Consider the following 25,411-nt stretch of genomic DNA (forward strand, 5'->3'; position numbering starts at 1 on the left):
TGTCCCCAAATGTGAAATAGTTATGGGTTAGGACAAAGTCACAAAGTTCAGCCACCAGGTTTGCCGTGATATTATCGGGGATACTGTTCCTGACGGCTTGTAGTCCATCTTTGTGTGGAATGTTGGTGTAGAGGGCTTCTACATCCACAGTGGCCAGGATGGTGTTTTCAAGAAGATCACCGATGGATTGTAGTTTCCTCAGGAAGTCAGTAGTGTCTCGAAGATAGCTGGGAGTGCTGGGAGTGTAGGGCCTGAGGAGGGAGTCTACTTAGCCAGACAATCCTGCTGTCAGGGTGCCAATGCCTGAGATGATGGGGCGTCCAGGATTTCCAGGTTTATGGATCTTGGGTAGCAGACAGAATACCCCAGGTTGGAGTTCCAGGGGTGTGTCTGTGCAGATATGTTCTTGTGCTTTTTCAGGGAGTTTCTTGAGCAAATAAATGGTGTAGTTTCTTTTGGTAACCCTCAGTGGGATCAGACGGTAATGGCTTGTAGAAAGTAGTGTTTGAGTGCCTAGCAGCCTCTTGTTCATATTCCGACCTATTCATGATGACGACAGCACCTCCTTTGTCAGCCTTTTTAATTATGATGTCAGAGTTGTTTCTGAGGCTGTGGATGGCATTGTGTTCTGCACAGCTGAGGTTATGGGGCAAGTGATGCTGCTTTTCCACAATTTCAGCCCGTGCACGTCGGTGGAAGCACTCTATGTAGAAGTCCAGTCTGTTGTTTCAACCTTCAGGAGGAGTCCACCCAGAATCCTTCTTTTTGTAGTCTTGGCAGAAAGGTCTCTGTGGGTTCATATGTTGTTCAGAGGTGTGTTGGAAATATTCCTTGAGTCGGAGATGTCGAAAATAGGATTCTAGGTCACTACAGAACTGTATCATGTTCGTGGGGGTGTAGGGGCAGAAGGAGTGGATGGGTCATCACACAAAGTAAAACTATTTCCCCATGTTTATTCCACGCCCCACTGTTCCTCAGACGTTCTTGTCAACTGCTGGAAATGGCCCACCTTGATTATCACTATAAAAGGTTCCCCACCCCCGCTCTCCTGCTGGTAATAGCTCACCTTAAGTGATCACTCTCATTACAGTGTGTACGCTAACACCCATTGTTTCATGTTCTCTCTCTCTCTCTGCGTATATAAATCTCCTCACTGTATTTTCCACTGAATGCATCTGATGAAGTGAGCTGTAGCTCACAAAAGCTTATGCTCAAATAAATTTGTTAGTCTCTAAGGTGTCACAAGTACTCCTTTTCTTTCTGAAGGAGTTTATTTTCATCATTGAAGAGGTTTAGCTCTCCCAGAAGCTAAAGCTCCCAGTTGTCCAACCTCCCCTTCCCCCAATTATCAAAAGGTTTCAGATGACCTCCAAGACCAACAGGTAACTGGGGTTTCCACATACTTAGTATTTTGCTGCTTCTTTTTGTGGAGTACTGTCTATTCCTTTCATCTGTTTACACCCAGTTTTATGTTTTGCCAAATTGGGAACCCAATGACACAACTTTACTGCTTTCCTCAGCTGAAGAAGCCACTTTAGATCATGTATATTTCTACATGTGCATTAGTACTAACAGACTATTTTAAAAACATTAGGAAAGTAGGACTAGGGGATGGGACACAGAGCTTGTTAGAATAGGTTAAAATGTGGTCCAAGTCATAGTGCCCAAAATTGTTACCATCTGATGGTTGTTCAGAGGCCTGTGAAACTAAGTTCATGGTCTCAGTCTAGTTCCTACTGGACTAGATTCCATATGACAAATCACCAATATAATTAGCATCTTTCTGGCCAGTTTCACAATGCTTTCTCCATATGCAGAAGCCCAACAGGATCTACTCTTTTAGCTCTGCTTTGCATATTCAGATGTACAGGGATACTGATCACAGATGGCACTACAGGACCTGACCCAGTGACCTCATCAGAAGGGCATAATGTAGACCACCACTGGGAGGAACAGGGAGTTCACTAGAGGATACAAGCCATATCTAAAAAGGGGATATGGTCTTTTTTAAAGATATGGCCTTTATCACAAAAAAGATCAGGACCTTTTAAAACATTCACGACTCTGAAATTGTACCTTGTCCCCTTCAGCTCTGAAGAGCAGATATGTGCAGAAATAAGTGAGTCATTTTATTACCACACATTTACAGTGAATCACTTCTCTGACCATAACCACACTTTACAGGAAGTAATTTATAGTGTTACAAAGACTTTCTTCTAAACCAAGCTGAACAGCATAGCAAACAAGTGACAGGCATTTTATTTGTAAGTGGAACAGTAAAAACACTGTCCTGTAGGACTGTTCTGTGCCAACGAGAGAAACATGCTAGGATAATCCCATCTTCAATTTAAGAAGTCTACTAGCACCTCTGCTGTCTGAATGCAATACCACCAGAAAATAATCTGTGGAGAACACAAATTACAACTAGCCTGCTATGCATCGTGAGTGCAGAGTTTTATTTTTAACTTATATCTATATTTCAAGAGACCTGAGAAGGGATTATTTTTAAAAGCACAAAGCAATGCTGTGTTAATATGAAAGAGATGATTAACTGCATTTATATTATCAATCCATCTCCATGCACCAAAAAAACCCAAGAAAGGTCATTGTTATCTCAAGCAAACTGACCCTTCTACAGCAGTGATTGACAGTGGGGTTTCAGCCAGTTTTGTCAATATATACACATTGCCTGTGAATCAAATATGTCAATCAATTTAGACTCTTCCATTCACTTCTGACTACAACACAAAGGTCTGCTCTTCTCTCCCCCAGAGCTTTCCAAAAGCCCTATGTTTTCCATGTTTCCTAGCATCACTCCCACTGGAGCCTTTGAGAGTCCACACCCTCTTTTCTATAATTCCCTATATTCTCCAAGGAATCCCTCAAGCTTCCCTGCCTGCAGGAACCTCTTACAGCCAGCCCCTCTGAATTTTCATATGGCATGGCTACCATAATCAATGAAGATTAACAATTTATCCTACCTAGCACTGGCCTAGATAGGCCAGATTCCAGGAGAACTAGAGAGGGGTCTTTAGCTTACTGAACTCAATAAATACGGTATTACAGTTACCTTCAAACCAAACCTTTTAAAAGTGAATGAATATATAGTAATAAATTCATAGATTCCAAGGCCAGAAGGGACCATTGTGACCATCTAGTCTGACCTCCTCTATAACACAGAGAGAACTTCCCCCACAATAATTCCTAGAACATAACTTTTAGAAAACCACCCAATCTTGATTTTAAAATTGTCAATGATGGAGAATCCACCACAACCCTTAGTAAATTGTTCCAATGGTTACTCTTACCATTAAGAATTTACACCTTATTTCCCATCTGAATTTGTCTATTCTTGTGGCCACTGGATCATACTAAACCTCTCTCTGCTATACAGAAGAGCCCATTATTGAACATTTATTCCCTTTGCAGATACTTTATGGTCTGTAATCAATTCACCCCCTTAACCCTCTCTATGTTATGCTAAATAGATTGAGCTCCTTGAGTCTATAAGGCAAGTTTTCTAATCCTTTAATCTTTCTCATGGCTCTTCTCTGAACCCTCTCCTATTTATCAACATCCTTCTTGAATTGTGTGCACCAGAACTGGACAGAGTATTTTAGCAGTGGTTACACCAGTGCCAAATGTAAAGGTAAAGTAACCTCTCTACTCCAACTCAAGATTCCTATTTATACATCCCAGGATCGCATTAATTGTTTTGGCCACAGCATCACACTGGGAGCTCATGTTCAGCTGATTAACCACAAGGACCTCCAAATTTTTTTCAGAATCACTGCTTCCCAGGATAGAGTCTCCCATCCTGTAAGTATGGCCTACATTCTTTGTTCCTAGATATATACAATTAGCCATATTAAAACACATAACACAAGAACGAGAAGTTCTCAAATGAAATTAATAGGCAGCAAGTTTAAAACAAACAAAAGGAAGGATTTCTTCATACAATGCACAGACAACATGCGGAACTCTTTCCCAGAGGATGCTGTGAAGGCCAAGACAAGGCTCAAAAAAACAAAACAAAACAAAACAAAAAACACACTAGATAAATGCATGGAGGATAGGTCCATCAATGGCTATTAGCCAGGATGGTCAGGAATGGTGACCCTACCCTCTGTTTGCCAGAAGTGAGGAATAGGCAACAGGGGATGGATCACTTGATGATTACCAGTTCTGTTCATTCCCTCTGCAGCACCTGGCCACCACTGGAAGACAGGATACTGGGCTACATGGACCTTTGGTCTGACCCAGGATGGCTGTTCTTACATTCCACTGTATGTTCTTAGATATTGTTTGCTTGCACCCAGTTCACCAAACACTCTAAATTGCTCTGTACCATCGATCTGCCCTCTTCATTATTTACCGTTCCCTCACTTTTTGTGTCATGGGCAAAATTTATCAGTGATGATTTTATGTTTCTTTCCAGGTCACTGATAAAGATCTTAATTAGAGAGGGCCAAGTACTGATACCATTGGGACCTCATTGGAAACACACCCACTTGATTATTCCCCATGTACAACTACATTTTGAGACTTATCAGTTAGCCTAACTGATTTAATGTATGCCATGTTAATTTTATATCAGTCTAGTACATGAATTACTGGTTTCCATGCACTAGAATCCTATAGTTGTTTTGTAGTCTTGTTGTAAGCTAGTTTTATTGTTAACCCCTTAGAAGCAGAGGAGTCAACAAGGTCAAGAGAAATCAAGAAGTCATTGTGCCTCAAGGTTAATATCTGAACTTATACGTATTCTACAATTTGAAAACACATTTAACATTTAAAAAAAAATAAAACTACCAAGCAAAGTGAGCACATACAAGCTGAATTCATTTTCAGTGACTAATTGAAAGGAAGTTGTGCTGCAGATCAAGTTTTGGGAAGTTGCATGTAAGGGAAAATGATGCATCCAGTCACAACAACAGATGTTCACTGTGAATGTACGTAAAAACATAATAGGGACAATATACAACATTTCCATTAGTTCATTCATGAAATGGGTTAAAAACAAACAAACACACACACACACACACCCCACTACCCCTCTTATGTAGGCCAAATCAAGCAACCGAATTTGATTTCCAACAAAAAGAAAGAATAGTCAGTTTTAAAATCTGATTTGCACTAATACATTTTCTTTCCCCATTAAAAACCTAATATCTTTTTGTGCAATTCAAAGAACACAAGGAAAAGGGAAACAACTTTTGCATACAGACAAAACAAATACTTTTCAAGGAAAAATGCAGTTTCTTGAAATCCATATGGAAATCATGCAACGTACTATTTATAAAAAACTGAAACACTTACTCTCCTAGACTTCAGTCACAAAAGGTAAATGCATTTTAGGAGGGAAAAAAAAATCGGTTACAGGATAAGAAATTACATTGTAATGAACAAGACTGAACAACAGTTTGTTGTACAGTAAGTTATTATCAAAACGGACTGGTTTTCCAGTTCTTAATGTTTTTCAAATAATAATATCACTTTTAATATTCTACAGGAAAGTGGGCATGTCTATGCATAACACAAATTTGCAAAATAAAAGAATCATGCATTGTGAAATTAGCAGAACATTTTGTTTTAAAGCTATTTTTACACGTGTACTTTTAAACCTGACAAAATACTTAACAACACAGTCCCAAAAAATCTGTATTGGTATCACTGCCTTATTATTAATAAGCACATACAAGTTTGTATTACTTTTTTTCAGTTTGTAACAATGTGCTCCATCACATGCTCTGGACACATTAATACAAATACTAACAAGCACAAAAAGACACAAACTCAGAGAAACCACCTCCCGAATAGCACTGAAACTCAACCTGGCTCAGGCCATCTTCCTCAAGCAACAGTCTGAGTTAAAACTGAAGTCTTTTCAATTCGTAGTAAAGGGCAAAAGTCTCTGATCAAGAGGAGAAGCAAATTCCAGAGCCCAGGTACTCTGTCTCCACTAATGGACTACTTGCCCTCAGCTCCCCAGAACTTAAATCTGAGGACTGTTAGCAAGACTCTTCCAGTAGGTCACAAATATCAGGCTAGTATAGGGACCCAAACCATGTAGAATTTTATATAGTCAGGTCGACATCTGAAATTGCACCTGGAAACAAACCTGTCTATGGAACACAGGTATAATGGGCACCACGCAAATAGAACAGACACCACATAGTAAAGGAAGCAGGTACATTACGCATTAGCTGAGGTTTTCAAAGTGGTCTTAAAGAACAGCACAATGCATAGCACACATAGTGGTGGATTTGGAAGTAAAAATGGCTATGCTTGACTCATGAGGAAGGCCTTTCAGACAGATGTTGAAAAAAAGCATTCAACTACTACAGCCACGTTGGAGCCCGGCCATAGTGCAAGGATCCAGAAGGACCTCAGAACAAAAGGCAGACATAGCCCCTTCAAAGAGTTAATAAATATCTTTCTTGTTTGGACTGAGCTTCAGTGAACTCTTAGCCAAGAGAGTTCTACCTTGGCCAAGGGTGGAAAGTAGAGTTACCCAGCCCATCTGTGTCCAATGAAAAAGAAGCTTACATCTATGAGACACTACAGTGTCATAAAGTGTCTTACCTTTTTCACCAATGGCAGCCTCAGATACACTTTAAATGAGAGATGATTGCATAAAACTGTAGAACCCCAAATAGGAAAGCCCTCTAGAGAAATGAGAAACTGCCCAAAACTTCTTTCTTCGAGCTCTCCAAGGAGCTGAGCAATACAAACAACACCATCTACTCTTGCATATCAGTAGTATCTCACAGACAACAGTATCCAAGACTGCTGAATGGTTTATAAGCATGACTCATAGATTCTAAGGCCAAAAGGGACCATTTTGATCATCTAGTCCGACTTCCTGCATAACACAGGCCATACAACTTCCCCAAATCAATTCCTGTTTTAACTAGAGCATATCTTTTCGGAAAATGTCCAATCTTGATTTTAAAAATTGCCAGTGATGGAACATCTACTACAGTCTTTGGCAAACTGTTCCAATGATTAATTAATAGTCATTCAGCCATGACTAGAACCAGAAGCAGCACAGCATCTGTACTAAGCCCAAATGTAAAGCCAGATTGAAAGAGGTCAAGGAAGATACTAGTTATTTCACAACAACCTCCTCAATAATCTCTCCCCAAAAGAGAAGCTGAGACAGGCAAAAGTGCTATACTTGTCATTTTATTTATGGACCCTGTGACAGATAGGGTAATTTTCTGCATATCCTTGGGAGACATTATTGAATTAAGTTTAAGTATCCTTGGGGTCCATTGTTTTAAATGAATGGTTTATGTATGATCGTGTTGTATTCCATGGGGAAGGGCTGCTACAGCTCCTTCAGGAACTAAAAACAGTAGGTGCTGATTAAGGCAAATCAGCCAGGTTGTATGCACTCTCCTAGGTGCGCTTGCATACACTAGTTCAGACTGAATCCTCCAGAGACCAACAGACAAAAGAAAGAACTCTGGGATAAATAGGTGGAGTTTAAATGGATTTAGGGCCTCCTTTCTGATCCAGCAAATGTACAAGACTGTCCAGCCAAGGGAGCCCCAATTCTTCAGGGACAACACCTTCCAGAGCCTGGAACTGGGGTGATCTTTGCTCAGCTTTTTAGCATATGTGTAGGTTCCTTTATTGTTTTTAATTTTCTCTGTAATGTTTTCACTTAAAGAATGAATGTGCTTGCTTAGAAAGAGCTGCATGGTAACTTATAATTGGGGGCAATTACGCCTGGCATACCAAAGTACAGACACTGGCCTGCTTAGGCAGTCTGGCTTGCAGGGAATATCACAGTGCAGGGAGGGAGGTGTGCAGCCTGGAAAAACCTTGGTCAGGAGGGGGAGAGACCCAGGTCTCTGCCCATGAGAGGTGATGGCTGAGGAGCCAGGAGCCTACAGTGGGTGCCTTTGGTGGACCATGGAGAGGGGACACAGGTGCAGTTGCCCTGAACTGTGACAGATCCAACAACTATTTGAAAGAAGAAAAGGCCACTTTGCCTAAACAAGAGAAAGCAATGATGATCTCAGCCAGTGGTAAACAGGCTGACCAGATAGCAAGTGTGAAAAATGAGGACAGAGGGTGGGGGGGTAATAGGAGCCTACATAAGAAAAAGCCCCAAATATCGGAACTGTCCCTATAAAATCGGGACATCTGGTCATCCTAGTGGTAAACCCAATATTCCAGGATAGATTATAATCAGAGGCATGGGTCCAAACCATAGGTTGCAGGCTGAAGCTCCCTCAATATGTTTAGAGCCTAACTGAGAAATCCTGGTTGAAACTCAGAGGACTGAATTTGTACTAATCATATGAATAATTTAATTGATTGAACAGTTTAAGTGACTCAACATACTGACATCTTTGAGAGGTGAGGTAGTGCAGCAGAACTTCCAGCTCCATTGTTACTGTTGTAGATGAGGCATTTGGGGGGTTGGATTTATGTTAGTTAAAAATAATCTTACTGGTATTTGAGACTACATTTACCAGATAAGCTCTTTACTGCCTGGGTCTTATTGATATCAAAGTACTTTCGTTCCCAGTTTGAGAAAGAACTACTCATCTACAGTTCACGGCACTGCCCAAACTACTCAAGCATTTTACAATACTAAAAAGAGACAAGAAGGGAAGTCCTTTTGCAAAAACTCTCACTAAAAGTCTGCAAGGATTCCTTCCTTTAAAAAAAGATGTCAGAAGCACTTAACATCAGCATCAAGACAAAGATAATAACTTAACCAAAGACAAAGAATAGATTTATATTGCTGGTATAAATAATTGTTTGTACTTCAAATATTAACATTAAATTAGAATTGTATTTACAATGGGTATTTCAAAGTTAAATCACCTTATATGCTCACCTCTTTCTGCTCAACCTGTAGTGCTGATTTTAAAATATCTCTAAGCTGTATTAGTTGTTTCCTTTCCTCATCCTGTGCTTGTTTAATCTAGAATACAGATGCAGACACGACAGAGGTTAAAAGTTAATGTGTTACTATTTATATTAACACAGTTCTTTACAGCTTGTTACTTAACTGGTTCAGATTTCCTGACAAATGATCAACAAAATACAAAAGAGAAATGATAAGTTCCTTTACCCATATGCCTACAAAAAACTTGACAACAATTTGGCTGCTGGTGTGCTGAAACCACTGCCTACCATGCTGTCTCACACTGTCTCATTGTTTACTTGTACTCCCCTGTGTGTCTGTCTACATCTACTTTTGTCTTGTACTTAGACTGTAACTTCTTTGTGACAGAGACTGTCTTTTTGTTCTATGTTCGTACTGTACCTACCACAATATGGTCCTGGTCCGTGACTAGCACTTCTACACACTACAGCAATACAAACAACAACAATAGTTTTATAATCTACTCAAAGCTCTACTCAATAAGTCTGAATCAAAAAGATTAGATTTCTTTAATAAACACAAAATTTGAAGATGCAATATAGCAGACTGCTACTTACTGTGTGAAGATCAGTTGAAAGTGTTTCAATTGAAGGCTTCAGACTTTCAACTGCTTTCAGTCCATCCTGGAAGAAACTTAAAAAAAAAAAATTATTTTTTTTTCAGAAAGGAAATAGTATTGTTGGAATTAATTTCAAATGCTCAAGCTATTTTATTCTTTTCTGTTAAAAACGCTTTACTGAAGAAAGAGACACAGTAGAAGCTGGTAAATGTATATACACACAGACTCCATATACACAGAGGTGATAGCCATGCAACAAATTATGAAAATGCAACAAATTGCAAGGCCACAAGATACATTAATTTCATGCACTTTCAACCAATTCACCTATCTGCCCCACTAATCCATCTTCTTGCAAACTCATTCTAACATTCCAGCTCTCTGAACAGCTTAATAAAAAACCTGACATCAATTTAAAATCAACCTGCTCAAAAAGTTTTCCTTTTTCTCACTAAAAATATGCAGTCTCTTCCCCGGCACCCCACCGCCCACACACCCCAGTTTTAGAACACTGATGGTTCTTCTGCATATAAAAACATCATGACTTTTAAAGTCCAATGTCTCAGGATCTAATGGGAGCTTTCCATAAAAAGGAAGATTCCTCAGCTTCTCAAAGGGACCCGCGCAATCACTTATGGCCAAGCATTTGATAACTATGTTTGGCCTGAATATGCAGGTGCGTAGATAATTCAAATTACTATGATCGTGTTCCCTTATCCTATCTATTCCAGTACTTTTTAAATTAAATAAAAACATTCTTAACATTTTCAACATTTTCATGATTAAAAAATACAGCAAACACACACAGTTTGTTTACGTTAAATATTACTCTGCAGTGTTTGCAACACAAATATAGCAGCATTGTGAACCACATGGGAAAATAATTATTTTCATTGCCCAAGCTCAATGAAATGCATAAAATAGATGAATGATAAAGATTATCAACAATGAAAGTGATTTTTTGAGTATTACTAGTAGTAGAGCAAAGAAAATTTACTTTTATACAACCTGATGGTATTCTTTTAAGATGGATGTTTATGGATCTAAACAGGTTGATAATGTCATTCACACTTCAGAATAATGAGTTTATTGCTATATTATCAATCTGTCAAAACAAATAGAGTAAAACAAGTCCCAGTATCTTGCTGTCTAATGAGGGCTTCTGCGTTTCTCATTATTGAAGTTCTCCATTCAGCTAGAAATAAAGTAAAGCTATTCTCTAAACACACTTTTATGCTATTGCTTACCCAATGTATTTTTAGAGAGAACAGAACTGACTTTGCTCATTGATAAATACACTCAGAAAGATTTCAAAGCCAGCAGGCCAATCTGTCTCGCTCCGTTCCATGGACAAAAAGAAAAGGAGTACTTGTGGCACCTTAGAGACTAACAAATTTATTTGAGCATAAGCTTTCGTGAGCTACAGCTCACTTCATTGGATGTGAGCTTATGCTCAAATAAATTTGTTAGTCTCTAAGGTGCCACAAGTACTCCTTTTCTTTTTGCGAATACAGAATAACACAGCTGCTACTCTGAAACCTGTCATTATGCAAGGCACTGAATTTAGCCATATGGAGTGGAAATCTATCAACTTCATGAAAAAACTCGTACAGATACAGACAGACATCTTCTTCCTTTCCAAATGCAAACAGATGGACATCATACCGAAAGGACTGAAGGTAAAAAATCCATTACAATCTACATACCACACAGACTATGCTGACAGCTTGTGCCACAGCTCTCAAAGAAACTGCGGAACCACCTGATCAACATCCTCCACAGCAAACAGGGAAAGATTAAGAATGAGCTCTCAAAACTGGATACTCTCATAAAAAACCAACCTTCCACACAAACTTCCTCGTGGCTGGACTTTACAAAAACTAGACAAGCCATTTACAACACACACTTTGCTTCTCTACAAAAGAAAAAGGACACTAAACTATCTAAACTACTACATGCCACAAGGGGCCACAACACCGGTTCCCTTAATCCACCCAGCAATATTGTTAATCTATCCAACTATACTCTTAGCCCAGCAGAAGAATCTGTCCTATCTCGGGGCCTCTCCTTCTGCCCCTCCACCCCCACGAACATGATACAGTTCTGTGGTGACCTAGAATCCTATTTTCGACGTCTCCGACTCAAGGAATATTTCCAACACACCTCTAAACAACATACTAACCCACAGAGACCTTCCTACTAAGACTACAAAAAGAAGGATTCTAGGTGGACTCCTCCTGAAGGTCGAAACAACAGACTGGACTTCTACATAGAGTGCTTCCACCGACGTGCACGGGCTGAAATTGTGGAAAAGCAGCATCACTTGCCCCATAACCTCAGCTGTGCAGAACACAATGCCATCCACAGCCTCAGAAACAACTCTGACATCATAATTAAAAAGGCTGACAAAGGAGGTGCTGTCATCATCATGAATAGGTCGGAATATGAACAAGAGGCTGCTCGGCAGCTCTCCAACACCACTTTCTACAAGCCATTACCCTCTAATCCCACAGAGGGTTACCAAAAGAAACTACACCACTTGCTCAAAAAACTCCCTGAAAAAGCACAAGAACAAATCCACACAGACACACCCCTGGAACCCCGACCTGGGGTATTCTGTCTGCTACCCAAGATCCATAAACCTGGAAATCCTGGACGCCCCATCATCTCAGGCATTGGCACCCTGACAGCAGGATTGTCTGGCTATGTAGACTCCCTCCTCAGGCCCTACGCTACCAGCACTCCCAGCTATCTTCGAGTCACCACTGACTTCCTGAGGAAACTACAATCCATCGGTGATCTTCTTGAAAACACCATCCTGGCCACTATGGATGTAGAAGCCCTCTACACCAACATTCCACACAAAGATGGACTACAAGCCGTCAGGAACAGTATCCCCGATAATATCACGGCAAACCTGGTGGCTGAACTTTGTGACTTTGTCCTAACCCATAACTATTTCACATTTGGAGACAATGTATACCTTCAAATCAGCGGCACTGCTATGGGTACCCGCATGGCCCCACAGTATGCCAACATTTTTATGGCTGACTTAGAACAACGCTTCCTCAGCTCTCGTCCCCTAATTACCCTACTCTGCTTGCGCTACATTGATGACATCTTCATCATCTGGACCCATGGAAAAGAAGCCCTTGAGGAATTCCACCATGATTTCAACAATTTCCATCCCACCATCAACCTCAGCCTGGACCAGTCCACACAAGAGATCCACTTCCTGGACACTATGGTGCTAAGGAATGCATCTGATGAAGTGAGCTGTAGCTCACGAAAGCTTATGCTCAAATAAATTTGTTAGTCTCTAAGGTGCCACAAGTACTCCTTTTCTTTTTGTGAATATAGACTAACACGGCTGCTACTGTGAAACCTTCCCTGGACAGATTACTAAACACGACAAATGATCGTGTGGTGATTACGTGGTGCAGATGACAACATGCCACAGTATTAGCTCAATCTAACACCTCATTTCATATTAAGTAATATAGCAACAAACGAGCAACTGATCTATTAGAGCAAATCAGTATGTCAAAAGCCTGCAGTGAAATGTGTTCAGCTGAGTCTTAGATCTATTTTAAAGACAGAAAAATATTTTTGGAAACATTATTGCCGCTACCAGTTTCCATGAAAATGCAAAATATTGTAACTATAGAATCTTTTGAAACAAAGAAACATAGAACTTACTTGCACTGTGCATGAAAATACTTGATCAGATTCTGAAGCAAGTCAACTCCTTTTTTAATCTTGATTTCATTGACTTTCAGAAGGTACTGTTAAAACAGTAGTTAACAGAAGTAAAAATAATGAAATATCAATTACTTTTTCATATTTTGTGATTTATAGGAATGGTAATTTTAATATTATTTTCAATTATATTTCAACAAGCTTTAACAACCACAGCAGATTTCGAAAAGTTGAAAAAACTTTGACCATGTGGAAGAGACACCTCAGGGCATCAACCAAACCTCAAACAACTGGTATCAATGCCAAGTCTTGATATCCAGTTAGGATACATGTCTGTGGTTAACTCAAATCCTTGCCCTTTAACTCCTGAGGCCTACTAAAAGAGGATCACAAGAAGCATGAGGGAGGCCTAGAGTGCCTTCAGGAAATCATCTTGTAACCAAACAGTGGCATCTAGATTCGCATTCACAGTCAAGCCAGCCATGGTGCAAGCCCAAGACAGATGTATCTGGCAATAAACATGTTCGAATGCCAGAAGGGATTTTCAGTATTGCCAACCCCAATCACAACTCATGAAATCGGGGGCAAGGGGGAACGCGGTGTTTGGTCCGTCTTCTGATTTTTGCATTCCCCTGTCCAGCTGCAGAGAGAGAGAGAGAAAGAGTATGTGTGTGTGTGTGTGACAATTTCAGCATTGCCAACTCTCACAAAGTTATAGTGAGCATGGTGATGTTGGAGCCTGTGGGAGGAGCACTTACTAGAGACTCAACCAAAATCAGGGCCCATTGTGCTGGGCAGTATACAAACACATAATAAGAGATGTCCCCTGCCCTGAAGAGCTTACAGTTTAGTGCAAAGGATGGTGGTGAGTCTGATGTGGGAGCTGAAACTATGACTCCCTAAAGCAGGGGTTCTCAAACAGGGGTTCAGGACCCCTCAGGGGGTCCCAAGGTTATTACATGGGGGGTCGTGACCTGTCAGCCTCCACCTCAAACCCTGCTTTGCCACCAGCATTTATAATGGTGTTAAATATATAAAAAAAAAAATTAAATTTATTGTGGGGGGGAGGGTCACACTCAGAGGCTTGCTATGTGAAAGGGATCACTGGTACAAAAGTTTGAGAACCACTGCCCTAAAGTCACCTCATGGAGGGGCCACCAAACATCCATTAAATGAAAATAACTTTTAATCTCTGCTAAGTAGGGAAGGATTTAAACTGGTGACCTACAGGTGAAAGGTTCTATCACATTAACAATACCCCAGGGCATGCTTATTGGAAAGATACATTTAACTAATCAAATTCTAACTTTCTGAAGGCAGGGTCTTCCACTCTCTGGACACACAGGCAAAATCTCCCACACTTTGCTTAGTTTCAAACACACTAAGTCTGTAGTACCTATTCTTAACTGGACAATTCTCATTAACCAAATACAAATAAAAATGCAACAGTAAAATGAATATTCAAAAGTGAATTTAGATGTTGTGCTAGTATGTTTTGTAACATAAAATCATTCTAGTGATTATTCCAGGATCCTTATGTTAAAATTAATATATATGTATTTTTCCTCAACCCCCACGTTATCAGCATGGTTTGACCCCATAGCCTTTAAATCCACCTCAGCTACAGAATTAACTAGTAGGGGAAAGCACACTGTTTTCCTTTATATAGATCAGCTCCTCCAGGGAAGCACAACATATACTTTGACAGTGGGTACACAAGTGTTTGAGAGAGAACAGAAAAACACTGGTCACCATCAGAATTCTTGGTTTCTATTCCTGGCTCTGGGAGCAGATTGTGGTCTAGTGGTTACAGACAGCATAGCCAAATATAAAAATAACCCTGTTTGGGTCATCTGTGGGGGTGAAACACAGGATCTTTGGATGTTAAAACATGAGCTACCTCTTGAGCTAAAGAATCACAAGTGAAATCCTGGCCCCACTGAAGTCAAGATCCTAGATCTCTTAACATGAAAATAGTAGGAACATAGGACTAGTAGGGACCGCCTGAGTCACTGAACCCAATCCTCTCCGACCACAGGCAACCCCATTCGTAAACGTATCAGTAGTAGTCATAAATCTTTATGTGTAATCTAGCAGACACAGTATAACACAGATCTACACGGTTAAACACAAACACCTAAACTGACATGTTCCTTCTGAAAGTGTGTGGCAGAGGGGATGACAAAACTCTATTATAGCAGAATGCTACGTTCTATTCCTAGCTCTGACTGAAGTGACCTTTTGCAAGCTCTTAGTTATCTTCTCTGAGAAACTGGCAAATGATAGTTATTCCCACAAGTTATGAAACCTTGACTCAAAATAAGGGTTAAGAAGGGCACAGAAATATCAACTGCATTCAGTGGACGAGCTAGGACCAAAAACTCATGGTCTCTGGGCTTGCAATTTAATGCACCTTCCTGTAAGCCGTAAGAAATTTTAGGAAGGGGAAGGGGATATCTCTTTCATTTTGCTTCTCCAAAATCATGTGGCAGCTGCAGCTTTTCAAATCATCATGAGCTTCTGTAAAGTAGGGGTCAAATTAGGTCACCCATAATAAATTTGTGAGAACTGGCAATGCTGAACGTTTTACAACCACACAGAGCACTTCTTCTAACAGCTGAGCTGCTTCTTCTCTTCTCTTTTTTTTTTTTTTTTTTTTTTTTTTTTAAGAAAACACCACAGACTGGGAAGAAAGGAACTCAAGAGAAGCAAGAGATGCACACACACAAAATGCAGTACTTCACTTCAGAAAAAAAATAAGGATTTTATTGCACAGCGAAGAAAACAAGCTACAATAAGGGCTGCAGAAATTCTGTAGGAATTTTTGAAGTATCACTAAAATTCAACTGAAATACCAAAATTGGAGAATATGTTTTATCTTGCAAAATGAAAGCTTCAAAGTGGTATAGGTTTATTTAATTTATTTCTTCTTCCTTAACTATTCAAGATCATGAACCATGGAACATTATTGTCTACAGGATATGGTTATGGAATATATTTAATCCTTTCTGCATAACTGAATACTCAAGCACAGCCTTCAGTGGTTCATTTTATTGTGCTCGTTCAAATGAAGCACTGAACGAATGAAAGCATCCAACCAGCTTCATACAAAATATGTTCAGCTTTTTTGATGTGAAGAGATTCAACAAAGCTCAAAAGCCCCAAGCTTGACCTCATCTACACTATCGTTTTTTCGTAAATTTTTCCTTGTTGTAGCAACACCAGGAACATTATCCTATACAGCAGGTTCTTATGCTGTGCTCATCTTCACAGTATTTGAGCCTCTCCTACACAGAACTGGTGAGAGCCTGAGGAAAGTAGCAAATTTTTCAAGTGGGATTTTCAAAATTGTCCAGAGGATTTGGACACCCATTTCCCTTTTTAAATGAATGGAGGTCCAAATCCCTTTGCCAGCTATGAAAAACTCAGTCTGAGGATATGTCTACACTGGAAAGTTTTTGAGCCACAAGTTATATCACTTTTATTAAAATGCTGGAATTAAACTGCTGTTGCATGTCAACACAAGCAGCCTTGTGACGCTGGATCGCATCCACATTAGCACCTCTTGCAAGGGCAAAGACAGCAGTGCATTGTGGTAGCTATACCACTGTGCAACTGGCTGCAGGCTGCTTTGGGAAGGGTTTGCAATGCCTCATGGGACGGGCACAGCATCACATGATGCAGGTTTCCCAATCCCATTGTTCCATGGACATCCTAACTACTTTGCCAGCTGCTTTGCAACTGAAGTGGTGGATAGAAGGGAGAGTGTGTGTGACAGGGTGTGTGTGTATATGGAGGGGGAGAGAATGTGTGTTTTGGGGCACAGAGAGTATGTCAGCATGCCATCTTTTAAGTTCAGACAGCAGCAGGAAGCAACCAGTTCTGAGGCAGGGGGAGGGAGAAACCCCGAAATCAGCCCCCACCTCCCTCCCTGGGCTCTCCGCACAGCACTCACACACACACACCCCCTCTGCCTCGGTGTTCAGCGGCAAGAGCATTCCACAATAATGGTTTCCTTTGTTTTCCCGGAGCAGATCAGCAAAGCACGCAATGGCTGTCAGAAACGGTGCTTTGAAAGGGGAGGTGCGCACATCTCCAGGGCAGCCAAGTTCCAAACAATGAGCTGAGTGATCACTTGAGGCATTATGGGACAGCTCCAGAGGCCAATTACAGCACAGAAAGTAATCAAGTGTCTACACTGGCAACAGAGCCCTGGCGCTTCTGCACAAATAGCCTTACGTCAAGGTGGCTTTTTTGCAGCGCGGCAACAGAGGAGTTTCTGTGCCCAAAGTGGCTTGGCCATGCATACATGTCTGCAGTTTGAGCGCAAAAAGCTGCTTTACTATGCAGAAATTTGCCACAAGCCCTTAGACTTTGTGTAGGAATACAGGGCTTTTCTAATGAATCACCACAGGCTCAGGTATCAAAACCTTACGTTAGCAATTCAGTGCAGTGGCTACTGAGTTACCCCAGCATGTGAAATCAATTAGCTCCAACCAACACTAGAATCTCGAGCATCGGTGGCCAAACTGTGGCTCACAAGCCGCATGCAGTTCTTTTACAGTTAAAGTGTGGCTCGCAGAGTCCCCCATGTCCCCTCCTCCACCTACCAGACTGGGGGAGGGGGAGCTCAGGACCTCTGCCTTACAGCAGGTTGGTGAGATAGGGACTTCTGACTAGTGAGGAAGGGAGTCTCAGAACTTCAGACCCACGAGGCACACCTGCTGGGCTTATGGCTTCAGTAGGAGTAGTGCTGAAGCCCCAAGCCGCGGCTGAAGCGGCAAGCCCCGGCAGATGCCTCGCGTGGGGCAGAAGCCTCGAGCCATGGCTGGTGCGCCCAGGCTCTCAAACTTCTGAAGATTGTCATATGCAGATCGGAGGGTCGGTTTTGGCCACCCCGATCTAGAGTGTCTCAATAGAAGAGGCTCAGTTTTCTAAGCAGGTCTTAAAAAGTCTGGCTCCCTGTAACATGAAACTAAAAAGGTTTAATATCCTGAGTCCAATAATAAACTTCAAGTTTCCTTTGAATGCAACAGTTGTCATAACACAGAAACTATCTTTTCTCAAATTCCCTTTTTAAGAATAGGAGTACTTGTGGCATCTTAGAGACTAACCAATTTATTTGAGCATAAGCTTTCGTGAGCTACAGCTCACTTCATCGGATGCATACTGTGGAAAGTGTAGAAGATCTTTTTATACACACAAAGCATGAAAAAATACCTCCCCCCACCCCACTCTCCTGCTGGTAATAGCTTATCTAAAGTGATCACTCTCCTTACAATGTGTATGATAATCAAGGTGGGCCATTTCCAGCACAAATCCAGGGTTTAACAAGAACGTCGGAGGGGCGGGGGAAGAAAAAACAAGGGGAAATAGGTTACCTTGCATAATGACTTAGCCACTCCCAGTCTCTATTCAAGCCTAAGTTAATTGTATCCAATTTGCAAATGAATTCCAATTCAACAGTCTCACGCTGGAGTCTGGTTTTGAAGCTTTTTTGTTGTAATATCGCAACTTTAATGTCTGTAATCGCGTGACCAGAGAGATTGAAGTGTTCTCCGACTGGTTTATGAATGTTGTAATTCTTGACATCTGATTTGTGTCCATTTATTCTTTTACGTAGAGACTGTCCAGTTTGACCAATGTACATGGCAGAGGGGCATTGCTGGCACATGATGGCATATATCACATTGGTGGATGTGCAGGTGAACGAGCCTCTGATAGCGTGGCTGATGTTATTAGGCCCTGTGATGGTGTCCCCTGAATAGATATGTGGGCACAGTTGGCAACGGGCTTTGTTGCAAGGATAGGTTTCTGGGTTAGTGATTCTGTTGTGTGGTATGTGGTTGCTGGTGAGTCTTCGCTTCAGGTTGAGGGGCTGTCTGTAGGCAAGGACTGGCCTGTCTCCCAAGATTTGTGAGAGTGTTGGGCCATCTTTCAGAATAGGTTGTAGATCCTTAATAATGCGTTGGAGAGGTTTTAGTTGGGGGCTGAAGGTGACGGCTAGTGGCGTTCTGTTATTTTCTTTGTTAGGCCTGTCCTGTAGTAGGTAACTTCTGGGAACTCTTCTGGCTCTATCAATGTGTATACCTTCAAATCAGCGGCACTGCTATGGGTACCCGCATGGCCCCACAGTATGCCAACATTTTTATGGCTGACTTAGAACAACGCTTCCTCAGCTCTCGTCCCCTAACGCCCCTACTCTACTTGCGCTATATTGATGATATCTTCCTCATCTGGACCCATGGAAAAGAAGCCCTTGAGGAATTCCACCATGATTTCAACAATTTCCATCCCACCATCAACCTCAGCCTGGTCCAGTCCACACAAGAGATCCACTTCCTGGACACTACAGTGCTAATAAACGATGGTCACATAAACACCACCCCATACCGGAAACCTACTAACCGCTATTCCTACCTACATGCCTCCAGCTTTCACCCTGACCACACCACACGATCCATTGTTTACAGCCAAGCTCTGCGATACAACCGCATTTGCTCCAACCCCTCAGACAGAGACAAACACCTACAAGATCTCTATCAAGCATTCTTACAACTACAATACCCACCTGCGGAAGTGAAGAAACAGATTGATAGAGCCAGAAGAGTTCCAAGAAGTCACCTACTACAGGACAGGCCTAACAAAGAAAATAACAGAAGGCCACTAGCCGTCACCTTCAGCCCCCAACTAAAACCTCTCCAACGCATTATTAAGGATCTACAACCTATCCTGAAGGATGACCCAACGCTCTCACAAATCTTGGGAGATAGGCCAGTCCTTGCCTACAGACAGCCCCCCAACCTGAAGCGAAGACTCACCAGCAACGACATACCACACAACAGAACCACTAATCCAGGAACCTATCTTTGCAACAAAGCCCGTTGCCAACTGTGCCCACATATCTATTCAGAGGACACCATCATAGGGCCTAATAACATCAGCCACACTATCAGAGGCTCGTTCACCTGCACATCCACCAATGTGATATATGCCATCATGTGCCAGCAATGCCCCTCTGCCATGTACATTGGTCAAACTGGACAGTCTCTACGTAAAAGAATAAATGGACACAAATCAGATGTCAAGAATTACAACATTCATAAACCAGTCGGAGAACACTTCAATCTCTCTGGTCACGCAATTACAGACATTAAAGTTGCGATATTACAACAAAAAAGCTTCAAAACCAGACTCCAGCGTGAGACTGTTGAATTGGAATTCATTTGCAAATTGGATACAATTAACTTAGGCTTGAATAGAGACTGGGAGTGGCTAAGTCATTATGCAAGGTAACCTATTTCCCCTTGTTTTTTCCTCCCCCGCCCCCCCCCCCCGACGTTCTTGTTAAACCCTGGATTTGTGCTGGAAATGGCCCACCTTGATTATCATACACATTGTAAGGAGAGTGATCACTTTAGATAAGCTATTACCAGCAGGAGAGTGGGGTGGGGGGAGGTATTTTTTCATGCTTTGTGTGTATAAAAAGATCTTCTACACTTTCCACAGTATGCGTCCGATGAAGTGAGCTGTAGCTCACGAAAGCTTATGCTCAAATAAATTGGTTAGTCTCTAAGATGCCACAAGTACTCCTTTTCTTTTTGCGAATACAGACTAACACGGCTGTTACTCTGAAACCTTTTTAAGAATATTAATGGAACAATTGTATTCTATGTTAAATCTTACCTCACACATCTGAAGCTGGAAGAATCGTCTTTCTTTCTCCATCTCTTCTGCAATTTCAGCTCCACTTATTTCTGTACGGATCATTCCATGTAGCTTAGCATGCTCCTTTTTCTCTTTCTCTATTTTCGTACTATGTGGGAAAGAAAAGCTAAATCAAGTACACTACATGGACCCTTGTAGTTCTGCAAGTTTTAGATTATTTCCAATTTCTATTTCATTTGAAATTTGATGGTGACCAAGAAACAGCCAATGACTTGCTGTGATAGAAGTCTAATCCAACTGCACTACCATGAGTGACTGACACAGGAACTCAAAAAGAGTGGTAGGAAGATACAGTGTTATCTCATTGAGAGAAAAGACACATTTGTGATTCAAATTAATGCTGAATCCCAACTGACTAATCTTGGTTAACAGAGCTTAATTATGTCACTAGATTTTCAAAGCTTCCCCTGTCATCATGGCTTCCTTTCTGTGTGTAGGGTTCCCAAAGCCCAAAGCACAGCTGCCATCTCTTCTGCTGCTGAGCCAGCTGGCACTGGGGTCGCGGCCAGCTGGCTGTGTTGCAAATTTTAAAGTCTGCTAAACCAGGTGCCTTGATCCTCTGAAGGTTTCTGCCAGTTTTCTGAAACCTATGTGTAATATGGGTTCTACTATATTGGAGCAAGAATTATAGTATTTTCTCATGACATGGTTTTAAGATTACTCTAAATGGAGAACCTGAACTTAGTGTAAAATTACTTGCATATGTTTAGAATTTCCAGTCATCAATAAGCTCTGTACTTGCATCTTCTCTCAAGAGAATGATTAAGTGTCTCATCCTGAGCCCCAAGCAGCCAGGGGATATACCAGAATTAATCTTTCCATCAACCTTGCAACTGAGAAATGTTCTGGAACACAAACATTTAATCCCCACTACACCCTCATTGGTAAATCAAATAAAACAAATTCCTTGCAATTTTTCAGTATCCCTGGACATATCCAGCTAGCATTTGCAGACTTTCAGCCTATGACGTTTTCCATGAATGAAGGGATATCCTAAGAAAAACTCCTCCCTCTTTCACAGAGATTCATAGATTTCAAGGTCAGAAGGTACCATTGTAAAATATAACGGCACAGCAATTTTTACTCCTCCCACTGCAACCACATTTGAATGCACGACTTCTAGCTTCAGAAGGGGGAGCCATTCCCCTAAGCCACCAGGCCATCTAACCTCTCCAGGGGATATACATCCTACACAATCGTTTACATGAATCAAAAGCTAACTCCAGAACTTTTCTGGAGCCAGACAGAGCCTTGATGCTAAATGCATAGGTGAAAAGCTCCATGAAATTTCAAGGAGACAAAAGCACACAGGTCAAGGTCATGGATAGGAATGATCCCATACAGGCATCAGGGGAAGAAATCAGAGGGGTGCCAAGGAAAAGTCTGCATTCCTGTCCCATTATGGCTACATAGCAGTAACAGAGCTTATCTCTAGGCCCAGTGCTTTTAAGCTTTTTGTGGATGATCCTTTATATGTTCAGAGTAAACACCAGGACCAGATGATGTGGAAGTAAACCAACAAAATGAAAAAAGAAAAGGAGGACTTGTGGCACCTTAGAGACTAACAAATTTATTTGAGCATAAGCTTTCGTGAGCTACAGCTCATGTGAGCTTGTGCTCAAATAAATTTGTTAGTCTCTAAGGTGCCACAAGTCCTCCTTTTCTTTTTGCAGATACAGACTAACATGGCTGCTACTCTGCAACAAAATGAAGACTCCATTATTTTAAGTGCTAAAAATATCAGCATCACGAATGGTGATGGCCTATGTTAATAAGAAAAAGCGAGTAATATCAGCAATGGTACAAATAGATCTACCCAAAGAAAGCTGATGTCAGGCACAAAGGATTAACCAGGCACCAGTTATGAAAACCAAGGGGAAAGGATTGATGCAAAGAATTTACAGAAAATAGTGAAATTAGCTCTCCTTTCTTTTTTGGCACTGTAGGCAGAGTAGCCTGTGCATACGCAAGCTCCTGCCAACCAGGGAAACTAGATGGGTGGGTTTCAGAACTTCAAACATGAGAGAAAGTACCCAAAAAATGTTTTTAAATCTCTCAATTTCAACAGTAGCCCATAGGAAATAATGAGAGAACTGAATTAACTGAAATGTGATCAGGTCTACATCAACAACTACTGGCATCTGGTTTGCTCACACAGCACAAAACTTGAACCTAGGTTTTCCAAGAAGATCAATTGTGTGAAACTATCCAGTCAATGAAGCAGTTACCTTTTAGAAAGAAATACAAGGGTAATAACCCCCAAAACACAACAGAAAAATTGTTTAATGCCATAACAAAATATTTTGTAGTTCATTCTAGCTAATCAGATGGAAGGAGGGGAAACATTACACAAACAAAAAACCCAAACTTTACACACACTGTCACAATCAACTGACCACAACAAAAAGAGGCAGGTGTTTGCACAGCTACCATGCTTGCACCAGTGGTGAGCTGGAGCTGGTTCGCTGGAACTGGTTGTTACATTTAGAAGCCCGGGACAACCGGTTCTAAAAGGACTTCTAAATTTAACAACCAGCCAAAAGTGGCACCTTAGGCGCCGACTCCGTGGGTGCTCTGGGGCTGGAGCACCCACGGGGAAAATTTGGTGGGTGCAGCTCCCTGCCCTGCTCCAGCTCACCTTCACCCCTGAGTTACGTCTGCCCCGCTCTGCTTCTCCGCCCCCGCCCGGCTTCCCACGAATCTGTCCGCGTGGGAAGCCTGGGAGGGCTGAGAAGCAAGCGGCGGCTTCGCACTCAGGCCCAAGGAGGCGGAGTGGAGGTGAGCTGGGGCAGGGGGGCATGAGGAGGGCCGCCCATGCTGCAGCAGGTAACCGGGCAGGGTGCGGGCGTACAGGGGAACTGCTCCCTGCCCCAGCTCACCTCTGCCTCCCTGGGCCTGAGTGCAAAGCCGCCGCTTGCTTCTCAGCCCCCCCAGGCTTCCCACGCGAACAGCTGATTCGCGGGAAGCCGGTGGGAGGTGGTGTGGGGGGAGAAGCAAAGCAGGGTGGTGCTTTCAGGGGTGGGGGCGGAGCGGAGGGGAGGGGAGCTGGGTCCGGGGGCAGGGCGGGGAGCTGCCGGTGGGTGCTCTGCACCCACCAAATTTTCCCCGTGGGTACTCCAGCCCCGGAGCACCCACGGAGTCGGCACCTAAGGCGCCACTTTTGATGTGATTAATGGGGGGTGCAGCCGCTCCCCCTGCTACCCACCTAGCTACGCTACCCCGCCCCAGGAGCCAGAGGGACCTGCCAGATGCTTTCTGGGAGCCGCCCCAGGTAAGCACCGCCAGGACTCCCCACCTTGCCCCCCAGCAGGTCCCTCTGGCTCTTGGGGCGGGGCAGGGTGGGCACCCACTATGGTGGCCCACGAGACCCTCCTGTCCGGATCCGGGGGAAGTCAGGAGACAGGGGAGGGGGGTGGCCATGACCCCCTCGTGGGGTGAGAAGGGAACCGGTTGTTAAGATTTTGGCAGCTCATCACTGCTTGCATCCTCTGCACATGCACATGCAGACATTTGCACTTAGTTTAAAATCAACACACTGCAACCCATTCAGGGAGCAGCGGGGTAAGACTAATCTAAAATGAGAGCAGATCTGTGTAGCAAACAAGAAAAGAACCACTCTGTGTGAAAGAGCAAGATGAAGGCCTATAATGAAAAAGTAGCTATGTAGATATGTCTTATCCAGTTTTCACAGTATGTCACTATTTTTGCATTTGTTTTCCTAGCTTCAGACTCAAAGTTACATAATTAGATAACCAGGACTCCTAATACTCTTGAAAAGCTTATTTTGCCTTTTAGAACTCAAATATGAGAAGCAGCAGGTCACTACTTAAAGGCTTTTACATAAAAAAATCACTATTTCAAAGGAGTGAATTGTTCCTTCATTCTGACACTGACGTGGATATGAATTTATGAAAAACTAGAGGAGATAAGCTATTGCAACAAAAATGGACATCAATTCTAACCTCTAAAGACCACATTTTAAAAGGTAGATTATTTTTGTAATGGAGTTGAAGATACACCATCACTTGTATTTAAAGGCTATTTCCTTTTATAAAACTCATGTTATACCTTTCCATCACTGACAGGTTCCCATCAATCCAGTCTCACATTTCAGTCTGACTCTCCAACATATCCTCTTGTATGACTTGATCTCTAATTAAAAGTTCAAAACGTTTCTTCCTCTCCTTGTATTGTCTATCACTATTGACACCACCACTATCCAAACCCACAATCTAGAAGTCATCTTCAGCCTGTCCCTCTCTTGTCCTGCACATATAAGTGGTCATGTCCAAATCTTTCCCCTTCTTCCTCCACAATATTCAAAGATCTATGCAGTGGTATTTCCCATTTTAGGAACAGAGAATCTCGCTCAAAATGGAAGAAATGTTTTAAATGTGACCACTGTACAATTTTGGAAACAGAAACCTTTAACTAACCTTTTACCGTAACTGTTGTTCTTCAGGATGTGTTACACATGTTCCTCTGTAGCTCCATGTGTGCCCAGTTGTCAGATT

General features: G+C 42.0%; 1 protein-coding gene across 2 annotated transcripts in view; it reads right to left on the reverse strand.

Annotated features, from left to right (window-relative positions):
* Nucleotides 1-25,411, reverse strand: part of ASAP2 (ArfGAP with SH3 domain, ankyrin repeat and PH domain 2) — a 166,377-nt gene that overhangs the window by 67,234 nt on the left and 73,732 nt on the right. For both annotated transcript variants that reach the window (XM_077812548.1, XM_077812547.1), the window contains exons 6-9: nt 20,856-20,985; nt 13,170-13,255; nt 9,469-9,544; nt 8,861-8,947 (exon numbers count right to left, since the gene is read on the reverse strand). In XM_077812548.1, coding sequence (XP_077668674.1) covers nt 8,861-8,947; nt 9,469-9,544; nt 13,170-13,255; nt 20,856-20,985 — 379 coding nt within the window. The remainder of the gene's footprint in view (nt 1-8,860; nt 8,948-9,468; nt 9,545-13,169; nt 13,256-20,855; nt 20,986-25,411) is intronic.

This window comes from Eretmochelys imbricata, chromosome 3, assembly GCF_965152235.1.
Source record: "Eretmochelys imbricata isolate rEreImb1 chromosome 3, rEreImb1.hap1, whole genome shotgun sequence".
Taxonomy (NCBI): Eukaryota; Metazoa; Chordata; order Testudines; family Cheloniidae; genus Eretmochelys; species Eretmochelys imbricata.